General features: G+C 50.8%; 1 protein-coding gene across 1 annotated transcript in view; it reads right to left on the bottom strand.

Moving 5' to 3' along the window:
* Positions 1–3,826: 3,826 nt before the first annotated feature.
* Positions 3,827–20,659, bottom strand: part of LOC111159850 (telomerase associated protein 1) — a 34,619-nt gene continuing 17,786 nt past the window's right edge. Inside the window, exons 18-54 of the mRNA XM_022522505.1 lie at positions 20,406–20,582; positions 20,063–20,183; positions 19,343–19,467; positions 18,434–18,547; positions 18,222–18,339; positions 17,884–18,078; positions 17,590–17,765; positions 17,336–17,492; positions 17,044–17,223; positions 16,584–16,676; positions 16,188–16,320; positions 15,882–16,032; positions 15,495–15,628; positions 15,186–15,274; positions 14,818–14,932; positions 14,136–14,376; positions 13,818–13,941; positions 12,868–12,992; positions 12,643–12,742; positions 12,261–12,416; positions 11,903–12,115; positions 11,492–11,645; positions 11,175–11,387; positions 10,403–10,563; positions 10,050–10,163; positions 8,968–9,075; positions 8,470–8,602; positions 8,313–8,389; positions 8,074–8,206; positions 7,804–7,940; positions 7,535–7,659; positions 6,343–6,486; positions 6,092–6,191; positions 4,829–4,934; positions 4,518–4,723; positions 4,295–4,399; positions 3,827–4,047 (exon numbers count right to left, since the gene is read on the bottom strand). Of these exons, the coding sequence (XP_022378213.1) occupies positions 3,925–4,047; positions 4,295–4,399; positions 4,518–4,723; positions 4,829–4,934; positions 6,092–6,191; positions 6,343–6,486; positions 7,535–7,659; positions 7,804–7,940; positions 8,074–8,206; positions 8,313–8,389; positions 8,470–8,602; positions 8,968–9,075; positions 10,050–10,163; positions 10,403–10,563; positions 11,175–11,387; positions 11,492–11,645; positions 11,903–12,115; positions 12,261–12,416; positions 12,643–12,742; positions 12,868–12,992; positions 13,818–13,941; positions 14,136–14,376; positions 14,818–14,932; positions 15,186–15,274; positions 15,495–15,628; positions 15,882–16,032; positions 16,188–16,320; positions 16,584–16,676; positions 17,044–17,223; positions 17,336–17,492; positions 17,590–17,765; positions 17,884–18,078; positions 18,222–18,339; positions 18,434–18,547; positions 19,343–19,467; positions 20,063–20,183; positions 20,406–20,582 (5,176 nt within the window). The 3' untranslated portion in view covers positions 3,827–3,924. The remainder of the gene's footprint in view (positions 4,048–4,294; positions 4,400–4,517; positions 4,724–4,828; positions 4,935–6,091; positions 6,192–6,342; positions 6,487–7,534; positions 7,660–7,803; positions 7,941–8,073; positions 8,207–8,312; positions 8,390–8,469; positions 8,603–8,967; positions 9,076–10,049; positions 10,164–10,402; positions 10,564–11,174; positions 11,388–11,491; positions 11,646–11,902; positions 12,116–12,260; positions 12,417–12,642; positions 12,743–12,867; positions 12,993–13,817; positions 13,942–14,135; positions 14,377–14,817; positions 14,933–15,185; positions 15,275–15,494; positions 15,629–15,881; positions 16,033–16,187; positions 16,321–16,583; positions 16,677–17,043; positions 17,224–17,335; positions 17,493–17,589; positions 17,766–17,883; positions 18,079–18,221; positions 18,340–18,433; positions 18,548–19,342; positions 19,468–20,062; positions 20,184–20,405; positions 20,583–20,659) is intronic.

Here is a 20,659-nt window from a genome sequence, read left to right as displayed (position 1 = left end):
ACACAAATATACGTACATAGATACATGCACACACACACACTTAGACACACATAACACATACTTACTGAGATAACAGTGAAGGTTATTTAAATGAAAACAGTAGCCTGTAACTTTTTAGAGACCAGATTACCAATATCTATCTAAATTTAAAGTATACATACCGTTTGACCTAAAAACTACAGACATACTTGTTTGTATAGATGAAGTCAGTGCAGCATTGTCATATGCAAAAGATCCCTAGATAAGGAACTAGTTAAACATACTCACTCACTGAAATACTGTGCTGCTGTTAAAACTAGACCACACACTTCTCCAAAAAGTAGAAAAGAATACTTCCCACCTCATTCCATGAGGCAATATGAAACCAAAATCCGGTAAAGATACCACCAGGAAGGAAAACTATAGACCAATGTCCTTTAAGAATACAGATGTGTGGGGCACCTGGGTGGCTCAGTGGGTTAAAGCCTCTGCCTTCAGCTTGGGTCATGATCCTGGGGTTCTGGAAGGTTCTGGGAGGTTCTGGGATGGAGCCCCACATCTGGCTCTCTGCTCAGGGGGGAACCTGCTTCCTCTCTCTCTGCCTGCCTCTCTGCCTACTTGGATCTCTGTCAAATAAATAAATTAAAAAAAAAAAAAGAATACAGATGTGCAATAAAATGCTACCAAGCCTAAACCAGTAAAGTAAAAAGAATTCTACACCATGACAAAGAGATTTATTAAAGGAATGTGAGGTTGGTTCAATATATGAAAATCAGTGTAGGACAAGAGTCATATGACTATCTTATTAGATGCAGAAAAGGCATTTGGCAAAATCTAGCACCCTTTCATGATAAACATTCAGCAAAGAATGGAAGGGAACTTCTTCAACCTGATAAAGGACATCTATGAAAAACCCACAGAAAGACTGAAATAGATGAATGACTCCATACATTCTGGAAATGGGGAAGAAACAATAAATAATCCTTTCAGAAGGATTTCAATTAACGTAGAAGGCTCGAGGGAAATAGAAAATCGTTAGAAATGGGGTGCTGAGTGGCTCAAGAGTTGAGCATCTGACTCTTGATTTCAGCTCAGAAGCCTACTTGGAATTTTCTCTCTCCTTCTCCCTCTGCCACCGTCCCCCTGCACCCTCCCCCAAAACCCCCCAACACACTCTCTAAAAAAAAAAAAAAAAAAAATCACAGTAATAATTGCTATAGTCAGGATCAATGGACGGATGCTAAAATTAGTGGAACAGGATAACTTTCATAGTTTCAAAAAACCTGCCTCAAGATTTACTGATTACTATGGTGATTTTAACATAGGAGCATAAATTCTTCGGTAATTCTCCCTCCAGGAGGTTTAGTCTCTCTCCTTTTTTTTTTTTTTTTAAAGATTTTATTTATTTATTTGACAGAGAGAGATCACAGTAGGCAGAGAGGCAGGCAGAGAGAGAGAGGAGGAAGCAGACTCCCCGCTGAGCAGGGAGCCCGATGCGGGGCTCGATTCCAGGACCCTGGGATCATGACCCAAGCTGAAGGCAGAGGCTTAACCCACTGAGCCACCCAGGCGCCCCTGGTCTCTTTCCTTTTAAGTGGGGGCTGGGTTTAATGACTTGCTTCTAACAGAGAATGGAAAAATAACAGTAAAAGAAAAATAAAGTGATCAAAATTGGGACACCTAGGTGGTTCAGTCAGTTGAGTATCTGCCTTTGGCTCAGGTCATGATCCCAGGGTCCTGGGATTAAGCCCCATTTAGGGCTCCCTGCTCAGCGAAGAGCCTGCTTCTCCCTCTCCCTCTGCCATCCCCCAACTCCCCCGCAACTGTGCTCTCTGACTCTTATCTCTCATCAAATAAATACAATAAAATCTTTAAAAACAAACAAACAAACAAAAACTCAAAATGTTTAAACTATCTAAATTAAGGGCACCTGGGTGGCTCAGTCATTAAGCGGCTGCCCTCAGCTCAGGTCATGATCCCAGGGTCCTGCGATTGAGCTTCGTATTGGGCTCCCTGCTCAGAGGGAAGCCTGCTTCTCCCTCTCTCACTCCCCCTGCTTGTGTTCCCTCTCTTGCTGTCTCTCTCTCTGTGTCAAATAAATAAATAAATAAAATCTTAAAAATAAAATAAACTACCTAAATTAATTTTCCCTTCAACTCCCTTGGGCACATGTTTACAGTTACCCAGAGTCTCTTATTGTCACTCACAGCAATTATACTAGGACCTTGCTGTACACCTACAAGGTAAGAAAGACAAAAAAACCTTCAGGAGGGCCTGGCCAACAAGACTGAGTCTATTGAGCAAAGGTCAAGTTAGCTTTTTCTTAACTTTCTCCATCCCCATCCTCCAGCCTTAGATGGGGTGCTTTTGTAGAATTTTTAGAGCTTGGAAGACAGACATCTAGGGCTTCCTCCTGTCCTTGGCCCATGCTCTCAGGAAAGCAAAAAGCAAAAGACTGAAACCAGCAACTTTCAGGATGATGCTGTGCCATGGTTCTCTGTAGCATTTCTGGGTAGTATTATAAATCATAAATTTCAAATAACCTTAATTTGGATTCTGGCACAAGGTATGTGGAGGAGGTGGTCTAGAAGGTACTTTAGAGCCCTTGCATGAGACACATGAGAGAAGATAGAAGCATGACCCATGATTAAAACATCAGTTGATGGAATTTCTTATATCTTTATCCTCCAGCTGAGGGAGACCATGGGGCACTAGTAGAAATAAGGGGAAAGTCTCTCAGATGATCTGTCCACGAAAACCTGGAATCAGGGCAACATGAGAACAAAACTCAGTACCCCTCAACTCCCCAGTTCCTCAAAATTCACTTCTTTCTTTTTTTTTTTTAAGATTTTATTATTTATTTGAGAGAGAGAGAGTGAGAGAGCATGAGAGGGGAGGTCAGAGGGAGAAGCAGACTCCCATGGAGCTGGGAGCTCAATATGGGGCTTGATCCCAGGTACTCCGGGATCATGACCTGAGCTAAAGAGAGTCGCTTAACCAACTGAGCCACCCAGGCACCCGTCAAAACTCATGTCTAATCAGAGTGCAGTGGTAGTTCTTTGAGAAAACCCTACCAACTTAGAACAAAATCTTGTAAACCTGGCTTCTCATATACGAGTCCTTGAGCTTTGGGACATAGAAGACCTTGAACTTTTCCCTAACTCTTAGAAAGAGTCTCAGGGAACTTCCTCTCCCATAAGATAAAACTATAGGAAAACAAGGTTTTAGAACTTAAAAGGATCACAGTCCATGGTGAGTCCATGGGTAGGATTGTTCCATCTCTCCATTTGTTTTAATCTTCATGAACTTCAATTTGAGAGCTACACTTTTGGGGTTTCTCCCAAGAATGCAAATTACTATTACTGACAAACATGTGCAAGTCAAGTGGCTGCTGCTGCCTAGTCAGCGGCTGTGAAAGCCAGGAGTCCCGTTCCACTCAGCGCCCCAGCTTCTCACCTCTCATCTGGGCAGTCAGTTCTGCACAGAAGAGGCTATTTCTGTGGGAGGAACTTAATGTTCTCTCTAAACGCCCTGACTGGGGGGCACTTGCAACTCACTCCTCCTTTTCTTAATCTTTCTTGACTAAGTGAGATGTCTTCAGCACTCTGTTCAAACTAAGTGCCGGCCAACGTCACTCATTCCTCCCCCTGCCAGGAATGGCATCTCAGGACCCTTGGACCAGCAAATGACACAAGACTTCTAAAGCCTGGTTTCAAAGAATATCTATGAAAGAACTGGTTCCCTTTCTTGCAATTCTAGTAAGAGCTAATGTTAAATCAGAAAAGAAACATGAGGACATCCATATTCTTCTGATCCACATCCACATCAGAACACAGGCAGACTGCACTGGAGATTTTCTGACACTTTATTTTAAAAATTGAATCAAGAAAGGAGCCACTGGTGTCTTCCGGCTTTGCATCTCAAGCACAAGTGGGTGGGGCATCTTTACTCCCAGGAGAGAAAGTACACGTTGCCCAGTGTGTCTCCCACTGCAAGCTGCAGGGTAGAGTCAGGGCCCAGCCAAGGTTCCAGGCAGCTGACAGCCGCTTCACACTGGAACAGACCCAGCTACAAAGGGGAACAAAAGATGGGGAGGTGAAGGCTACAAGCCTAGGGCCTCCTTACTAACTCATTTTTCTCTCACATTAATTATTATTAATTATTTATCACATTAATGTCTTTTATTTAGAAATAGGTTAGTTGCACAGGATAGCAAAGATAGAAGAAAACAGAATTTTGATCTTTTGTACATTCTTTGCCCAAGTTTGCCCTCTGTGACGTTCTTTTAGCCCTCCTTGCATACATACACACTTACCAGCTGCATACTGGATCTCTCCCACAGCTTAACATCTCTGTCCTTTGAAGCTGTCACCAGCAACCCAGGCAGCACATGGAGGGCTGTGACAGAGCCCGAGTGAATCTTGGAGGGGAAGGAAAAGCAATGTGGTGAGCTTTCAGTGGGCCTTCCTTTGTCGAGGAAGCATCCACCTGTCAGAGAGCCTCCTCCCCTCTATTTGTGACCCATGCCTCTAACTCACCTTTCTACGCTGCTGAGTCCTCAGCTGTGGGGGTGGGGACCAGCTATCTGTGCTGCTGTCTTGCACAGATGGGGCTGTCTCTGGAGTTGGGGTTTCAGGCATTTCTGTTTTCTGCCAGAGGTTGCTTGTCTCCCATTCTCCTTCAGGGGTACACTTGGCGAGTTTCCACAGCAACCCATCAGAGCTGGCACACAAAAATGAGGACTCTGCCATTTCGAGGACAGAGGTTAGAGCTAGGTTTCTGGCTTCATAGGACCCACCATCACCTACAAGGCATCTCCAGACCCTGTGGGTCCTCCCACCCCACTCACCAGATTCTGGTTTGGCTTGGGTTACCAACACAGAGGTCCCAGTAGGATTCTCCAGGTTCGGCTCAAACTTGAGGCTCTCTTGAAACTCTCCTGACTCCTTTTGCCTCTGTGAAAGGATGGCTCATTTTGTTCAGCCTACTCATAGCACTTGACCCTATACAGCCAAAGCAACTGTTTAGGCTCTGGGCTGGTCAGCACTTTTTTTTTTTTTTTTTTAAGATTTTATTTACTTATTTGTCAGAGAGAGAGTACAAGCAGACAGAGTGGCAGGCAGAGGCAGAGAGAGAAGCAGGCTCCACTCTGGACAAGGAGACCAATTCAGGACTTGATCGCAGGATCCTGGGATTATGACCTGAACCGAAGTCAGCAGCTTCACCGACTGAGCCACTCAGGCATCCCTGGTCAGGACTTTCTTAACTGTGATTTAGACATAGTAAAGAGCGTGAACCCCTTTTTTTTTTTAAGATTTTATTTATTTATTGTGTGAGAGGGAGCGAGAGAGAGAAAGCACACAAGCAGGGGGGAGCGGCAGGCAGAGGGAGAAGCAGGCTCCCCACTGAGCAAGGAGCTCCGGACTCCAACCCAGGATCCCGGGATCATGACCACAGCCAAAGGCAGAGCCTTAACCAACTGAGCCAGCCAGGCATCCCTAAGTGCACAAATCTTAAATGTACATCTCAAGGAACTTCGGCATATGTATACATCCGTGCAATCACTGCCCAGGTCAACATGTAGAACATTTCCGTCACCCTAGAAACTTGCCTTCGTGACCCTTCCCAGTCAATACCAGAGCACCCCTACCCTCAGAGCTAACAATATTCTGAGTTTTGTCACCATAAATTAGTTCCATTTGTTCTTTAATTTTATGTGAATGAAATCATGTAGTATGTACTCTTTTGTGTCTGACTTCTTTCACCTAATGTAATGTCTATGAGATATGTCCGTATTGTTCCAGACACTAGTACTCACAGTGGCAAGACAAGAGAGACATGAGAAAAAAAGCAATTAAGAAAACTCCTACACTGATGGTTTCCTGTGATTTTTTTTTTTAAACAGTGGAATCCTTTTTTGTATCAGTAAAATATTACAGGGAAGCTGAAACCCACTATAGAACGCTCTGAAGTAGAGCCGCTCCAGTTGAAGGAAGAGAAGGGAATTTGGAACCAATGCCTTTCCCCTCCTCTTATCCTCAACCACAGCCCCAAGGTTTTAAAAGTGTTGGTCATGGACAAATGTTTTAACACACATTCAAATCAGACTTACTAAGAGATAAAGGCCTCTAGTTTCCACTGACTGCAGGACAAACACACCATAGTCCGGATGGGTGGACAACAACATAGCACCTTCCGAATAGCGACAGCTCCTGGTTTATAAGAAAGAAAGAGGCTGAACCCATGAACATCTCTCTGTAAGACCCCAGGGTTTTGTTCTAAGTTAGACCCAAGTTCAGGGTAACCACTAACAAACTTTTCCTTTTTCTGTAGCCTGAGAGGAAACAGCTTTTTAAATCCTACCAGATTTCAGAAGGAGCCTCCCCTGGTTTCATGCACTGTAATCGCAAACCCGCATCGGCCAAGATGAGGGAGTGACCGTCTGGAGCCAGGGCCACACCTGTCAGGAACCCTAAGTCCTCCTGCAGAACTCGGTTCAGGTGAAGACTGCAACTCAAAAAAGGTACAAGGACAAAGAAAGACCCTATTTTAGTCCACCTCTCTCAGGCTCCTTGGCTCCCCATGAATTCCTCAGGAGAGAAGTACAGAACACGATCAATTACCTTCCCTACAAATTCTCTTCCTCTTTCTGTTTTTCTTATATCAGTATTCATCATCACCACCCCCTTACCTGCTCAAATGAGGCATCTCTTGGCTTCTTGTCTCTTCCTTCCCTCCTGACCTCCAACTGATTAATAAGCACTGTGGATTCTACTTGCCAACACCTGCCTAAATCTCTATCCCTCCTTCTCATCCCACTGCCTGGTTCGGGGCCCACACTATGTCTTCCCTGGACTAGAGCAACCGCTGTGAAGGTGGCCTCCCTGCCAGTAGTATCTCTCTACTACTACCCATCTTCCATAATGCCACTGGAGTTCTCTTCCTAAACTGCAGCTAATTATTCTCAAAATCCTTGACACTGTGCCCTCTACAGCCTTCCCCCAGTTTATCTTTTCAATCCAATTCCCCAAACCCCCCACCGCCACTCTCACCAAGAACCCAACGTCTCGGCTGTGCCAGAATATATCATGCACTCTCATGCCCCCTTGCCTTTTGTTAATACTACTGAAACACCATTCCCTTCCCTTAAGGGTCCAGAGAACTCCTACTCATCCTTAAAGCCCAACCTCAAATAGCAACTCTTTTGTAAACTATAAATTTCTCAAATTCTGGGAATTATAGATCTCTTCCTTATAATACTAATCACTCTGCCTGTTGCTGGTGGTTGACTTCAGTGCATATTCCTCTACTGTGCTTCCTAAATTAAAAGGTAATTTCAATCTGATTCACACAGCCTGGCTCAAAGCTTAGCCTAAAGTAGACACTTGATAACTATTTAAGTTGACATGAAGGGGAGCCAAAACAATTTCCCAAGGACTTTTTCCCACTTACTAACATCCTATTGACCTAGTTCAGAAGTAGGGGTGGAGTGATTTGCACAAAATCTATAAGGAGACCATTGGCATATCACATTGACCCAGCTGCCCCATCTCACCTGAAATTTCTGGGTGTCGAACCCTCCTGCAGGTCCACGTGCCACTCACTAACCTTTTCATTAGCACTGAGAACAATCAAGGTGTGTGCCGAGTACCACACCAGAGCACTGATGTGGCCTGGAGCCTGGGGAGCATGACACGTCCATCTCAGTATTCCTGAAGAGCCAGGGTTAACCCTCATTCCCTCCCAGCCACCTACGCACACACCAGTACATGTACAGCTGGGGCAGAGGTCACACAGACAAGCACCGAGGTTGACCCAATTCACCTGTGCTGTGGCCACAGCCTTAGCTTCATGCCACAAAGTTAGTTCCCCAGTTCGATTCCCAGATACTGCCACAGAACCATCGGGGGCCCAGGCCACAGCAGTGATGGCTACAGGACTCCTGGGTGTGTATGTGTCATCTGGAGAAGGAAGTAGGTGATGCATTAGAGGCTGGACCACTCTTGGGACACGAGGAGATATCAGGCCACCCTTGACCTTCATAGTCCCACTAACACACCCCTCTATATACTGCCTCTCTCCATGCCTTCTCACCTGCTTCCTCGGGTACCTGCCAGAGCCGTACAGAACCATCCTCTGAGGTGGTCAACAGGAGGCCTGAGGTGTCTGAAACTGCAGCTGCACTGATTGGGCCACTGTGTCCCAGGAGGGTGTGTGTTTGAAACACCTAGGAGGAAAGGACGGAGGTGGGAAAGCAGGGGCTCAGCGTCATAGGAAGTTGTCCTACTCTGCCCTCTCTACTCCATCCACCCCAGTCCTTTCAGGGAACTCACCAAGAGCGGATGCCACAACCGTGTGGCCCCATCCAGTCCAACAGTCACCACTAGAAGCTCTGACCCAGGCTGCCCAGCTGAGAAGGCACAGAGATGAAGTCAGAAGAAGGGGAGAAGCAGCGGGGAAGGGAGGAAAAGGGAACTGGCATTTCCTTACCTGCCCGGGGCTCCAGGGCAGCGGCACAGTGGCTGATAGGTCCTGAGTGAGCAGGGATGCTCGTCAGCTCCACACCCTGATGGTCCCACACTTTCAGTGTTCCATCTCGGCCCACAGACACCACATGTTCTTCCTATTCCAGAGCACAGGATCAGACCAGAATCGCACCGAGCAGGACGAGGGGAGTATGCCTCCTACCACAGAGGTGAGGGCTGAGCACTAAAGGCCTAGGAGATGTCCAAGAATGTGGAGAACTTGGGGACACAGGCTGGGTGGCTCAGGACTGCAATCCTGCACATAGTTCAGACACTGAGCTGCCCTCTTCCTCCCCTCACACCAACCCTCCATCTCAATACCCTCATCCTGCTCTAATTCAGGCCCGAGTATCTCATTCTTTATACTTCTTTTGCCTTTGAGATTAGATACCCAATGCACCCATCTCCCAAAGCCTCCTTAGCCTTCCCAGGGCCCCCAGTGAGTTCTCTGCCACCTCCTCACCACAGCCACCACGGTGCTCACGGCACTCTGATGACCTAGGAAGTAGCCAAGCTGCTGTTGCTGTCCTGGGTCCCACAGCCCCACGGAGCCATCACTGGAGCAGGAGACCTGCACAGTCAGAGGTCAGAGGAGTGGGATTAGCAGCATGCCTCCAGCATTTTTGTATATTGACAACGCGGGCACAGGGTGGGGTGGGCATTAAGGTTGGTGATTAAGAACGTTGGCTGTGCTGGGTTCAATTCCAAGCTCCACCATCCTTTACTTTGTGACCTGCGGCAAGTTCATCTCTCTGTGCCTTGGGATTGTCGTCTAGTCAATGAGGATAGTAACAGTGTCACTATTTGCTGTGGCTGCTGCGGGGCTGATGCACCTGCACCTACATGAAGGGCTGCCTGGTACGTACTGAACACTGAATACACAGTGGCTGTTGTCCCTGTTATTCACAAACTGTCAGTCAACAAACCAGACAAAGGTGAACAGCCTGCAATACCAAGGAAAGATGCAGCTGCCCAGCAGGCAGGGGCAGAGAGCAGTCTGTGACAATTCTAGTCAACTGATTCTCACTCCTTTCTCATCTCTTCCTGAGAACAAGTGTGGGAACTGTGTACGGGAAAACTAGGCTTCACCAACCTTGAGTGCATAATCTGAGGGGTTTTATTTTGTTTTTGTTTTTTGCCTTGGGACCAAAGAAAATACAGCAGTATCCTCTCACTACAGGGATAGGTACCCTAAGCCTTTGGGGAGACAGTTCTGTGTTCTTATTAAGAACGCGGGCTCTCTTATGATTAGTGCTTCAGCGTCATCACTTATCCGGCCTTGAAAACGTTCTTTAATCTATCTGAACTCAAGATCCTCGTCTGTGAAATAGAGATAGTAGTACTGTCTACCTCACACGGAGTTGTAAAGACTAAATGAGGCAAGACGTATGAAGAGCTTAGTTCAATTCCTGGCAAATACTTGCTCAATAAATGTCAGCTATTACTATTATTATAAACAGGTGTCGGAAGCAGGATGACTTGGGCCGTGTGGTCCTCCCCCAGGAACCCTGCTGGGCTCTGCCCCACCCCCACCCCTTCCCTTACCAGTAGGTTGTCTCTGGTCCAGGCACAGCCAGTAACCCAGTCCCGGTGACAGGCAGAGAAGGAGCAAATCAGAACAGGGGCTCTGGGCATCTGCACATCCCAGCAGAAGAGATTCTGGATAGGTCCCAAGAGAGGGAGCAGTCAGGACCAGAGGAGGGAGGTAGGAACATCAGGGCCATTTCCGGCAAGAAAGTTTAAAGGAATAGGGAATATTAGGGAAGGGATGGTAGAAAGAGGTGGCCTAGGGGGTGTGGTAAAGCAAAATGCCTCGGGAGCCATGGGAAACGGACTGTTGAGGAATCCACGACCCAGAGGGGCTGTGGGCTCAAGGAGGGAGCATCCCCGCAGCTCACCCGGTCCCTGCCTCCGGTAGCCAGCCTGCCTCCATCGGTGCTGAAGCTACAACAGCTCACAGGACCCTCGTGTTTCCGGAGCTCAGTGTCACAGGGAAAGTCTTCTACTGTCTGTGCCAGTGTCAGCAACTGCCTTGGCCAGAGCCGCACTGTGAAATCTTCTGCATTGGAAAGAGGGAGAAAGAAAGATTCCCTGAAAGAGGAAGTGAGATAGGACCCCAAAGACAAGGCAAGCACGCTGGGTGAGGGTGATGTCCAATGGCAGTGAGTCACAGGCTGTGGAGCACCCAAGTGACAAGGGGCAGTCATCGTATGAGGTCACAGTTCAGGAACACCAGGCACTCCCAGCTCTGGCTCTTCAGCTGCCCAACTCCCTGCTACACCTCCGGACCCTCCTCTTCTCAAGCGACCACTATCACTTGGACCAAGTCTCCTACCTAGAGAGGACTAAGACCATTCTGCATTTTCACCTCAACATCTCTCTCCTCCTCCTAAGGAAAACCCATCCCCATACACAGTAAAGTCTCCCCCTGGGCAGAAACTCAGAGGATTCCAGCAATTAACAGAGGTCTCAGAATCAGGGTTAGGAAACAAGAAGAAACAGTGTAAATTGATGATGCAAGAGAAGTGCATTTACAAGTACTTTGAAAGTTTTAAAAATAATTATATGTGTGTGTGTGTGTGTGTGTGTGTGTTTCCTATACATGTACACATATAAATTGAGGGAAGGCACAAGCATATTGAAAGGAAGCTGCCCAATGCCCAGCAGTACCTGAGGCAGAAGCCAAGAGTTCTTTGGAGGTGGCCAGTCCCAACACGGGCTTCTGGTACCTGGACAAGAGCCAGAGGGACTGAAGGGAACCTCCTTTCAGAGTCCAGCCTTGCAGGGACCCATCTTCTGCACCACTCACCAACACCTCAGGGCTTAGCCAGACCAGTGCAGAAACTGCCACATCTAGTGCCTGACACTGAGCCCCCTGGGAACCTAGAGCGTGAGGAAAAAGCAGAGTGAGACACTCGGAAAGGGAATTCAGGGTGGGGAGGCTCTTTCCAAAGGCTCAAACACCCCATCCCCTCTCTCTTCAGCACCTGAAGCGATTTTGTAGATCCTGATGCCATCTGCTCGATACCCAACGGCCACCCGATCACCATCCGGGCTGAGAGCCACAGAGAGGGCAGGAGAGAGAGAAAGGGAACCCAGGCATCCCCAGGGCTGACCCAGAGATCCAGACCACACCTGAACCTAAGGGCCAAGAACAGGACTTAAAGATACACCACTTCTACCCCCAGAGCAAGAGCCATCCCCATTAAAGTCCTCCTCCTCCCTAAAGGGCTCCCCTCTCTTCTCAGAAAGCGGCCCATGCATACACTGCACCCCTCTCCCTGTAGCTTGCACCGGCGAAGCCCCTCCACAGTGTCCCCAACAAAGGCTCCACCCTCACCCAAATACCCCTGCCCTCCCCCCTTCTCCTAACCCACCACCAGCCTCTGCCACCTGACCTTGCCATCCTCTCCGGCCGTCAGTAACTGGCGCCCGGCACGCAGGAAGAGGGCAGCAGCCACAATGCCGTGGTGGGCCGGGAAGACAGCTAGCCGTGCCCCCTCATGCCAGGACCACAGTTCTACCGTGCTGTCCAGCCGACCTACAGCCACAACCCGCCCAGGCACGTTGAACACCAAGGTACGGACAGAGGCTCCTGGGGCTCCCAGTTCCTGCCCAAGGAAGTAGAAACAGAAATGTGGGGACCTGCTCTCAAAACAAGCCCAAAGTGAAACAGAATGTGGACGTCCATAATCCCTTATCTTCCACTCCTGCCCTCTTGGCCTTCCTGCCCCAGGGCGACGCAGGACTTCTCACCTTGGCAGCTTTGAGCCCGTCCACATGGAAGAAGCTGAAGCTGCCAGCCCAACTGCCCACAGCCATCATCTGCCCCTCGGGGTGGAAAGCAACGCAGTTCAGAGGCCGGGGACACGTGTGCTGGAAGGCCAGCTGCCCACGGATTGTGTCCCACAGCTGAAGGAGAAAGAAGGGGAGAAAACTAGGTGCTGAGTACAGATGCCTAAGCCTCTCAAGCCCGGAGGCCATCTTGTCCAGCCCCCTGCCCTCAGCCTCTCCCAGGCACCAGGAAAAGCCTCCCCCAGGCCAAGAAGTCAGCAGCAATGCCACACTAAGAGAACAACTTTGCGAGGATGACTTGCATTTAGGGCCACTTTGACTACCACTGCCCCTTGGTCATTACCTTTAGGCATCCCCCTAGACACACGGTGGCCAGCAGCCGGCGGTCTGGGCTTAGGCAGCAGCCAGTGATTTGATACTGGTGAGCACTGGTCTGGAGCACCCTAGCCCAGGGAGACAAAGTTAGGCTTCTGGGAGCCCCTGGCCGCCCTCCTCTTTCCCCTGCCCTGAGGGCTTCTGACAAGCAGGGAAGACTCTCACTCCAAGACATGGGGGAGGAGTCCCTTACCGACAACCTTGTTGCAGGTCCCAGAGCTCCAGAAGCCCATCAAAGGCAGTAAGAAAGAGGGCACTGTCTGAGAGGAATGAGCAAGAGGAGACCCCATCACAGCCGCTCACCAAAGACTTCTCATCCTATGAGAACGAGCAGGGAAGCATGCTCAGAACATTCTCCTGACCCCCAGTGTCCAGCCACTCCAAGCTCCAACCAAAAAGGAGGCCAAGGCAAGAAGGGATAGAGAAAGGGTGGCCCTCTGGCCCCACATCAGGAGCTTTGGGCCCCACTCCAGATGTGGGCCAAGCCTCGGTTCAAGTGGGGCCACATCTCCCCTATTCCCAACCCCATATGCATCCCCAAGTCACAGAAGATTCTGGGGGGTTTGTGTATGTATGAATGCATATATATACATGGCAGTGGGAGTTGATATGGGTGGGAGGCAGAGAAAGGGAGTGGCTATGGCTGTGGGACCCATTTCTCCAGCCTAATCTGCTGTTACCTTCCTTCAAGCACCCTCTACTGCAATCATTCCCAGAAGTTTCCCAGAAACATTCTCCCCTGTGCCTTTTACTCAACTGGAATGTGTGCCCTTGCCTGTCCCATGTTCTCCTGGAGGTATCCAACTCACTCAGCTCTTGTCTATATTATATGGTTATGTTTTGGTTCCTTTTCACCTTGTATGTCTTATCTTTCAACAAAATGGCCACTTGGTAGGCAAAGACAGGTATGTGCCTGGAGATGCTTAGTATAGTACAGCCTTAGTGCAGCCCTGAATGGAAAGGTGTGCCGCAAATATTTGGCAGGTGTGACGGATTTAATACCAAGCCTTTGATTTCATGTGAGGGAAACGCAAGTTGCTGAATCAAACAGGGTGATAACAGGCGGGGCTGGCTTGCTGAGGTCTTCAGGGCAGTTTGTGAGGCTTTTTCTAGAGGCAAACTCTGCCCACTTGAGTGTCATACCTGCCAGGTTCTCAGGTCCAACAAGTAAACCATCCCATTGCCAGTGCCGACAGCAGCTCTTTGCCCACTGGGGGAGAGGGCTACTGCTGTGGGGGATGAGGTAACTGCCAGAGATAGGCTGGAACTAGATAAAGAGTAGGAAGAAAGGGAGGAAACCAGGATTTCAGAGAAGGAAGGGACCAGGAATTCACACTTGCATTCCTGTGCCTGAATCCCCTTCTCCATTGTGACACTGGTCTGTCTTTCTTCTCTAGTTTCAGAAAGGGCTGTGGCTTGCTCTCTGGTAGGCTTCCCAGTACCCGGGGCCATGGACCTTACTTCTGCTGTCTCTCCACGGAGTGGGGTTTATTAAGCCATCGTAGCATGTGCTGGAGGCGCCATCGCTGGAAAAGCTGTGGGGCCTGGTGGCAAAGAGGTGAGTCCAGGGGCTGGTTGGCTGCCTGCTGGGGCAGGAGCAGGGGGTACTGGCTGAGGACAGGAGCCTGCTGCCTCAGGAACGTGTGAAACATGGCAGTCTCAGCCTCAGGAAAACTTTGCTCATCTTCAGGGACTGAGGAAGCTGTGGGAAAGATGCAGAGCATCACTGGGGAGCCAGCCCATAGCCCCATTAACCCCAGTACCAAATATAGTCATATGATGTGTCAAAATGTTAAGTCTTGAAGCCTTCTGGCCCTACATCAGGAAGACCCATTAAAAGTACAAAGCCTTAGGCCCCACTCTGGACCTAGGGAACCAGAATCCGGGGACCCAGAGATCTGTAATTTGAACAACATTCCCAGGTAATTTTAGGCCTGTTAAATAACATTTAAGAACCTTTGGTCTAAGAGACCGGGGCAGAAGATCCCCTGAAAATCACCTCCTTACCCTCTTGGCCTTTTCAGCCTGGAATAGAAATTTAACTGTTCTTTGCATTATACCTCCCGCCCCCTACCCCCCAGCACACCCCCTGTGAACATACCGAGGAGGCCCGTATCTCAGAGAAGCCACTGACTTATCTCACCGTAGAGGGCATGGGCCTCCAGGAGCCGAGAGACCAGACCCAGTTCCAAGTGTGCAGCCACCACATGGAGATTGGTGAGGAATTTTGCAAGAAGGCCACGGTTCCCGCTCTGGAGCTGGGAAGATTGGATGGGACTCGTTAGGATGTGAAGAGGCAGGTGAGAAGGAAGAATCTAGTTTTAGACTCTGTGCAGCCAGGACCTCAACCTAGGAGCTGGGACAAAGGATCTGTAGGAAGGAAGAGGGCAGGAAAACTGGACGGAGAAAGGTAGAGAGGGGTGGCAGGAGTGGTGGTCAAGGGGGAATGGGGTCTCAGAATAGTGAAAGCAGTTGCCTGGGAGAAGGTGCCTATAGGATCTGGAAACTAACCAGGTGGTAAGGCAGATCTGCCAGGGCCTCGGGAAGGCAACTTCGGAAGGTGCCTGAGGCATCAGGGTCACAGGTCTTCCAGAGCTGAGCTGCAGGTGTGGGTCACAGAGTAGACAGTGAGACAGGCTCAGTCCTGAAGCAGCTCCAAAGATCGCATGGCACAGGTCACAGCAAAAGCCATCCACCCACTGGGGTGGCAGCTGAGGGCGCCAGCCGAATGGGAGCACCAGTGGGTGGTCCTGGCTTCCAGACATCGGCCCCACCCTCAGTCTCCTGGGGTCAGTTTGGGCCAGTTCAGGCCAAAATCACCTGCGATGAGGACGTGTGCTGTCTTCTCCAGCCCCCGCCTCTTCCCATATCGACATTTAGCTGCTGTCCTCAGGGGTCCGGCCTGGAGGCAGAGCCGGGCACCAGCACGCTCGAGAGGGCCCTCCCCTAGCAGACTGTTCTCATGTGAGGGAGAGAGGGTAGGAGAGAAGGGGAGGAGGTCTGTCAGTAGCACCTGGCATAGCTGTGGGCTCCCGTGCCCATCCCATAGAGTGGTAAATTGAGAGGCAGCCCATTTGGAGCCTGGGAGACAGGTGTCAGGGGCTATATCCAGGGAAGGGTGGAATGAAGAAAGGCCCACACGGGGCCCGGGCTCAAAGACAGGAAGGCACAGGAGATTGGTGGGAGTCCAATTAGGGGCAGCTGTACCTGCGCAGACTCTGGACGAGGTAGGCAAATGGGCCCATGGGGTAGGGGTCCCCACTGTTGCCAGCAGCCACTGCTTCTTCCCAGGTCTCAGCCCCCCTGGGAAGTATCTGCCATGCACTCAACACTCCATGCAACTGGTCCACGGTCAGACCTAAAAACCCCAGCTCTCTGAAGCTCTCACCAAACCACACAGCATACCCATCCCATAACACCCGGTCCTCCTCATACCACTCACTGAGAACCCAACTGAGCCAATGTCATCTAACCCCTGCGCGTTCCGTCTCCCACGCCACCCCAACCACTGACCACTACATGTGGCTTCAAGGGTGACCAAGGCTTGGGGAAGGATGTCGGGGCCATGTTCTTGCTCCAGGGTGCCCAGGATGTGCTGCAGCAGCAGCGGGACAGTGGAGGGCAGGGTCCGGAGTCTCTCAGACACCTGGGAGAAGAGGGAGACTGGGCTTCAGTCAGTTGGGGGGAGGAGAAGAGGCACCTTTCATGGTAAGGAGGGGAGTGGGCAGCAGGAGGAACTGTGGGAAAGGATGAGAAAAAGAAGAGAAAGCGTGGGGGAGATCCACCCCAAGGCGGCACAGGATGAGGGCCGGAAAAGTAGAGGATAGGGGTGAAAGGAGCCAAATGAAAGAATGGGAAGTGGATTAGGACTGAAAAGATGAGCAGTGAGGGTTTACGCCCCCAGCCAACCTGCTCATAGAGCATGTAGAGCCTCAGATGATCGGTGACCAAGCGCAGGTAGAGTGGCAGGGAGGACCCCCGCTTCACCAGCAGCAGCCGCATCTGAGGAGACAAAGGGGACTCAGTGCAGGGAGCAGAGAGCAGGGCTGTGCCTCCTCTGAGAGTCCCCAGCAGGCGTCACCTGATGGCCTCACCCCAGAAAACAGCCATCCCTGCCCTCCACTGCTATGCCAGACCCTCTTTCCGGAAAGCCCCCCGTGGTTCAGCCTAGCCCACCCAATAACCACAGCCTTACTCCTTCCCTCATCAGGACAGGCCCCGGGAGGCCATTCACCAGAGGGAAAAGACTGGCTGGTATTATAAGGATTCCCAGTTATTGACAGCTTCCACTGGCACAGAGCTCCTTCAGAAACCAAGGATCAGGGCAGCACGGGGTCCTCACCCCCACCACCCCTGGCCTACATCCAACCTGGTTGTTAAAAGGTGACTCCTCCAGCCGTTTCCCATACAGAGCCAGCTCTTCTCTCACCAGCCGGGCCCGGGCAGAAGGCTCCAGGGGCCCCAGGGCCACCACACGGGCACCTTGGCTCTGCTCAAGGGTCTCCCCCAGGACCGCATCAGTAGACACGCTTAGTACCATGTGCACCCTCTGTGATATTTGGGCAAAAGGAGAAGGAGGTGGAAAGAAAAAGAGCAGGACAATGTTGGAGAGGCCCCCTTCCCCACTACTGCATCCCACCCCACTTCCTTCTCACACTCACCGGGGGAAGAGTCTTTGGGATCCAGTCTGAGACCGGCTGCCCATGCTGACCCACCAGCCTATCAGCCCCATCGATGATCAGCACCAGAGTTTGGCCACTTTTCAGGGACTGAGCATACTCAGGCAGCAGCCTCTGCTGGAGCTCCCATACTAGGCCCCTGTGTATGCAGGGTAAGTACTAGGGTCAGCAGGAGAGGAAGACATACTGGTGGTGTCATATGGCATCAAGAGGCTGGGCTAATGGGGTATACACACCGGTAGGTGGTGGGGAGGCTGCTTGGCTTTTGCAGTTGGCTATGCAGATAGGCACAGAGGCGTCTGAGCAGGGTGAGGGCAAGACCCTGGTCTGGGCGGGCCCCTGAAAAGTGGAAGAAGACTAAGGGGACCACCTTGGCCCCATTGGGAGCCTGCAGGGCTGACACAAGAGATGCCTGCATGGAAAGCAAAGAGAAAACATGGTTATGTTTTCCACGCACAACTCCCTGTGGCCCACTTCCTTTGCCCACACAGCACCCCTTTCCTCCTGCCCAGGGCTCTGAGACTATGTACCAGGAAGGCCGTCTTGCCCTGTCCCGACTGCCCAGTCACCAGGCTCAGCTTCTCTCGGTGAAGCATTAGCTGCTTCACTGTGTCCCGAAGAAGGTGCGGTCGGGCTGGACTTGGTGGGCTCTGCAGCTGCTGGAAGGTGGCCTGGACCAAGTCATCATCTGGGACGGGGACTGGCTGTTCCAGCTGGGCCCCAGGCTGAGAGCACATGGGCCAATAAATGACAATATTTCCATGCCCCTAGAACCCCCAGGCCTGAAAACTCACAGAGCACCCCCAAGTTACTTCCCATCCAGACCACTCCCTTCTCCACTCACCTGGCCATAGGTGCCCCTGCTCACCTGTAGGTAAAGCTTCTGGATCATATTCCACACGTCCTGCAGAACCAGCTGCCCAAACTCTTCCAGCCCCCCAGCATAGGGTCGGCCAGCTGCCACACCCCCCCACTCACAAGGGTATCTGTGGGCAAAGTGAGCACAAGCAGAGTTAGACGGGGCCTGGTTCCCCTCCCCATATCTCTCCCTGCAGGGGCTCTCTACCTCCCCCAGCTCACCTGCGACAGGTAAGCCCTTGCTGTCTGCTCAGGAAGCTCTTCAGTTCTGAGATCCGATGTGCAGCCTCTTCAGACTCAGAAGTAAAGTCAGGTTTCCATGCATCTGGTACAGAGCTGACCCCCAAAGAGACCCCGAGAGTGGTCTACATTCAGACCCCAGACTCTCTTCACCCCCAACCATCAGACCTGGCTGTGGTTCCCTGAAACTCCCCAAGTGGAGATTGTTGGGGCCGATTCCACGTTAAAACCTGTTAAACCCCTAGGGCCTGCCTGGGCCTACTTAGCCATAGTGACTCCATGTTGCCTAGGTAGCCATTTTGTTGTTTAATAAATGCTTCAGCAGTTACTGATACCAGTTCCGGGTAACCGTTGCTAAAACACATACCTAAAACAAGGCCATTTTGTTGTTTAATAAATACCTCAGCAGTTACTAGCATCGGTTCCAGGTAACCGTTATTAAAACACACAGGTAGGAGACATCCAGTCAGCCAAAGCCACATATGTAGATATCTGCGGTTGTGCCCTATAAAACTAGCCTGTAAAACCAAGGGGTGGTCACTCTCTTCAGAGGCGGCCCTGGCCGGTCAGTCTGACTTCTAATGCTTGACATAGAATAAAACTTTACATAATTTTCACTTTGTCTCAGCCTCGTTCCCCTGGCTAGTCAGTCTAACTTCTAATGCTTGGCATAGAATAAGGCTTTGCATAACTTTCACTTTGTCTTAGTCTCGTTCCTTTGATAATGGACCCAACAGAGATCTCCTGGCTTCAGAGGCAAAACTAATGTGGTGCTGTGAGGCCAGCTATCTGAGCCCCATGCACTCTTCCAGCCTCCCCCATCCTGTACTCTGAATGCCAGGGAGAGAAGACATGGCCACTGAGCTGAGCCCCAGACGCAACAGCAGGTACCTTAGGAAGTTGGCATCCCGGAAGTAGATGAGAGCCTGGGCAGAGGGCTGCAGGCGCAGGCCCCGGTCCAGGAACTGCATCACCTCCATCTCTGTCACAGAGCGGCCTGGAGGGTACCGCTGGGCCTGAGGGGAGAGGGCAAAAGACAGGTGGGTTCAGTCCCGGGTCACACTAACGCCTCCCCCAAGACCTGCCAAGATCCCAGGGCTCCAGCATCTCAGTAATGTTCCTCCCTCCCTCCCTCCAGATACAAGCCAATAAAACATAGCTAGTAGCTAACATTCATTGAATGCCTGTCATGTGTTAAGCATTTTTAAAAACAGATTTCTAATTCTCATAGTAACTCTGCAGTATAGACACCACTAGTCCTCTTTAATATATGGGGAAGTGGAGGTTGGATTAGGATAAGCCATGTCCCACAAAGTCACATAGTCTGTAAATGACAGAAGGGACATCAGAACCCAGCTCTGATAGCAAAACCTAAACAGACCTCCTCTCTTACCTCTCGCGTCCCTTGGTCAACTGAAAGATACTTCTCAAAGGAATCCCCTCATGTAGGACTTGGCCACTTGCGCAGTCTTCTGCCTGGGATTCACTTCAACTGTCAAGGAGCTGCCTGGCCATAGTCCCAAGGTTCCTGACACACTGGGGTTTCTCTCCACCCCTGCCCAAACTCCATTTCCTCCCCAGACCCTGCTCCAGCCCCGCTGTCTGCCTTACCCAGCGGAAGTGAGGATGGTCAGGGAGGTTGTAGTTGGGAGGAACGTAGCCATAGCGAGAGCCCAGAATCCCCACAAATAGCTGTGAATTCTCCACCTCTCCCAGACACACTTCCAGTTGTCTGCAGACATGGTTATGGAGGCACCAGATCAGGGAATACAGATACAAATAGGAAGACAGGGCCATGGCTCAAAGCCAAGGCAAGCTGCTCTTATTAGCATCCAAAGAGCTCCCCCTGCCCTAAGCCCTCAGCCCTCCTTGCAGCCTCCACCCTACCCACGTCAGCTCTACCACACAAGCCCCTCACCCCTGACCTGGCTCCCCTTCCCTGTGGCCCCCTCACCTGTTCCTACGGGTCTCCTCCTCAGTGATGCCCCAGCGCAGGTCGATGGCATGAAGGCTGATGTGGTGGGGTGCTGCTCGGGCTTGCAGAGCTGGCAGTACGGATCGTAGCAGCAGGTCCCGCTCTCCATGCATGTCCCGGAAAGTGGAGGAAATGAAAAGCCGGATGCTGCACCATCTGGGGGTAAGCAGAGGCCTAGGCTCAGTCTAGCTAGGCTCACCCTCGTGCACAAGCTGGCACAAGGTCTGATGGAC

Source organism: Enhydra lutris, unplaced genomic scaffold (genome assembly GCF_002288905.1).
Source record: "Enhydra lutris kenyoni isolate GAN:26980312 unplaced genomic scaffold, ASM228890v2 scaffoldscaffold4, whole genome shotgun sequence".
In the NCBI taxonomy this organism is placed as follows: domain Eukaryota; kingdom Metazoa; phylum Chordata; class Mammalia; order Carnivora; family Mustelidae; genus Enhydra; species Enhydra lutris.
The sequence above is the reverse complement of the archived record's forward strand: the minus strand, read 5'-3'. Positions and strand labels throughout refer to the sequence as shown.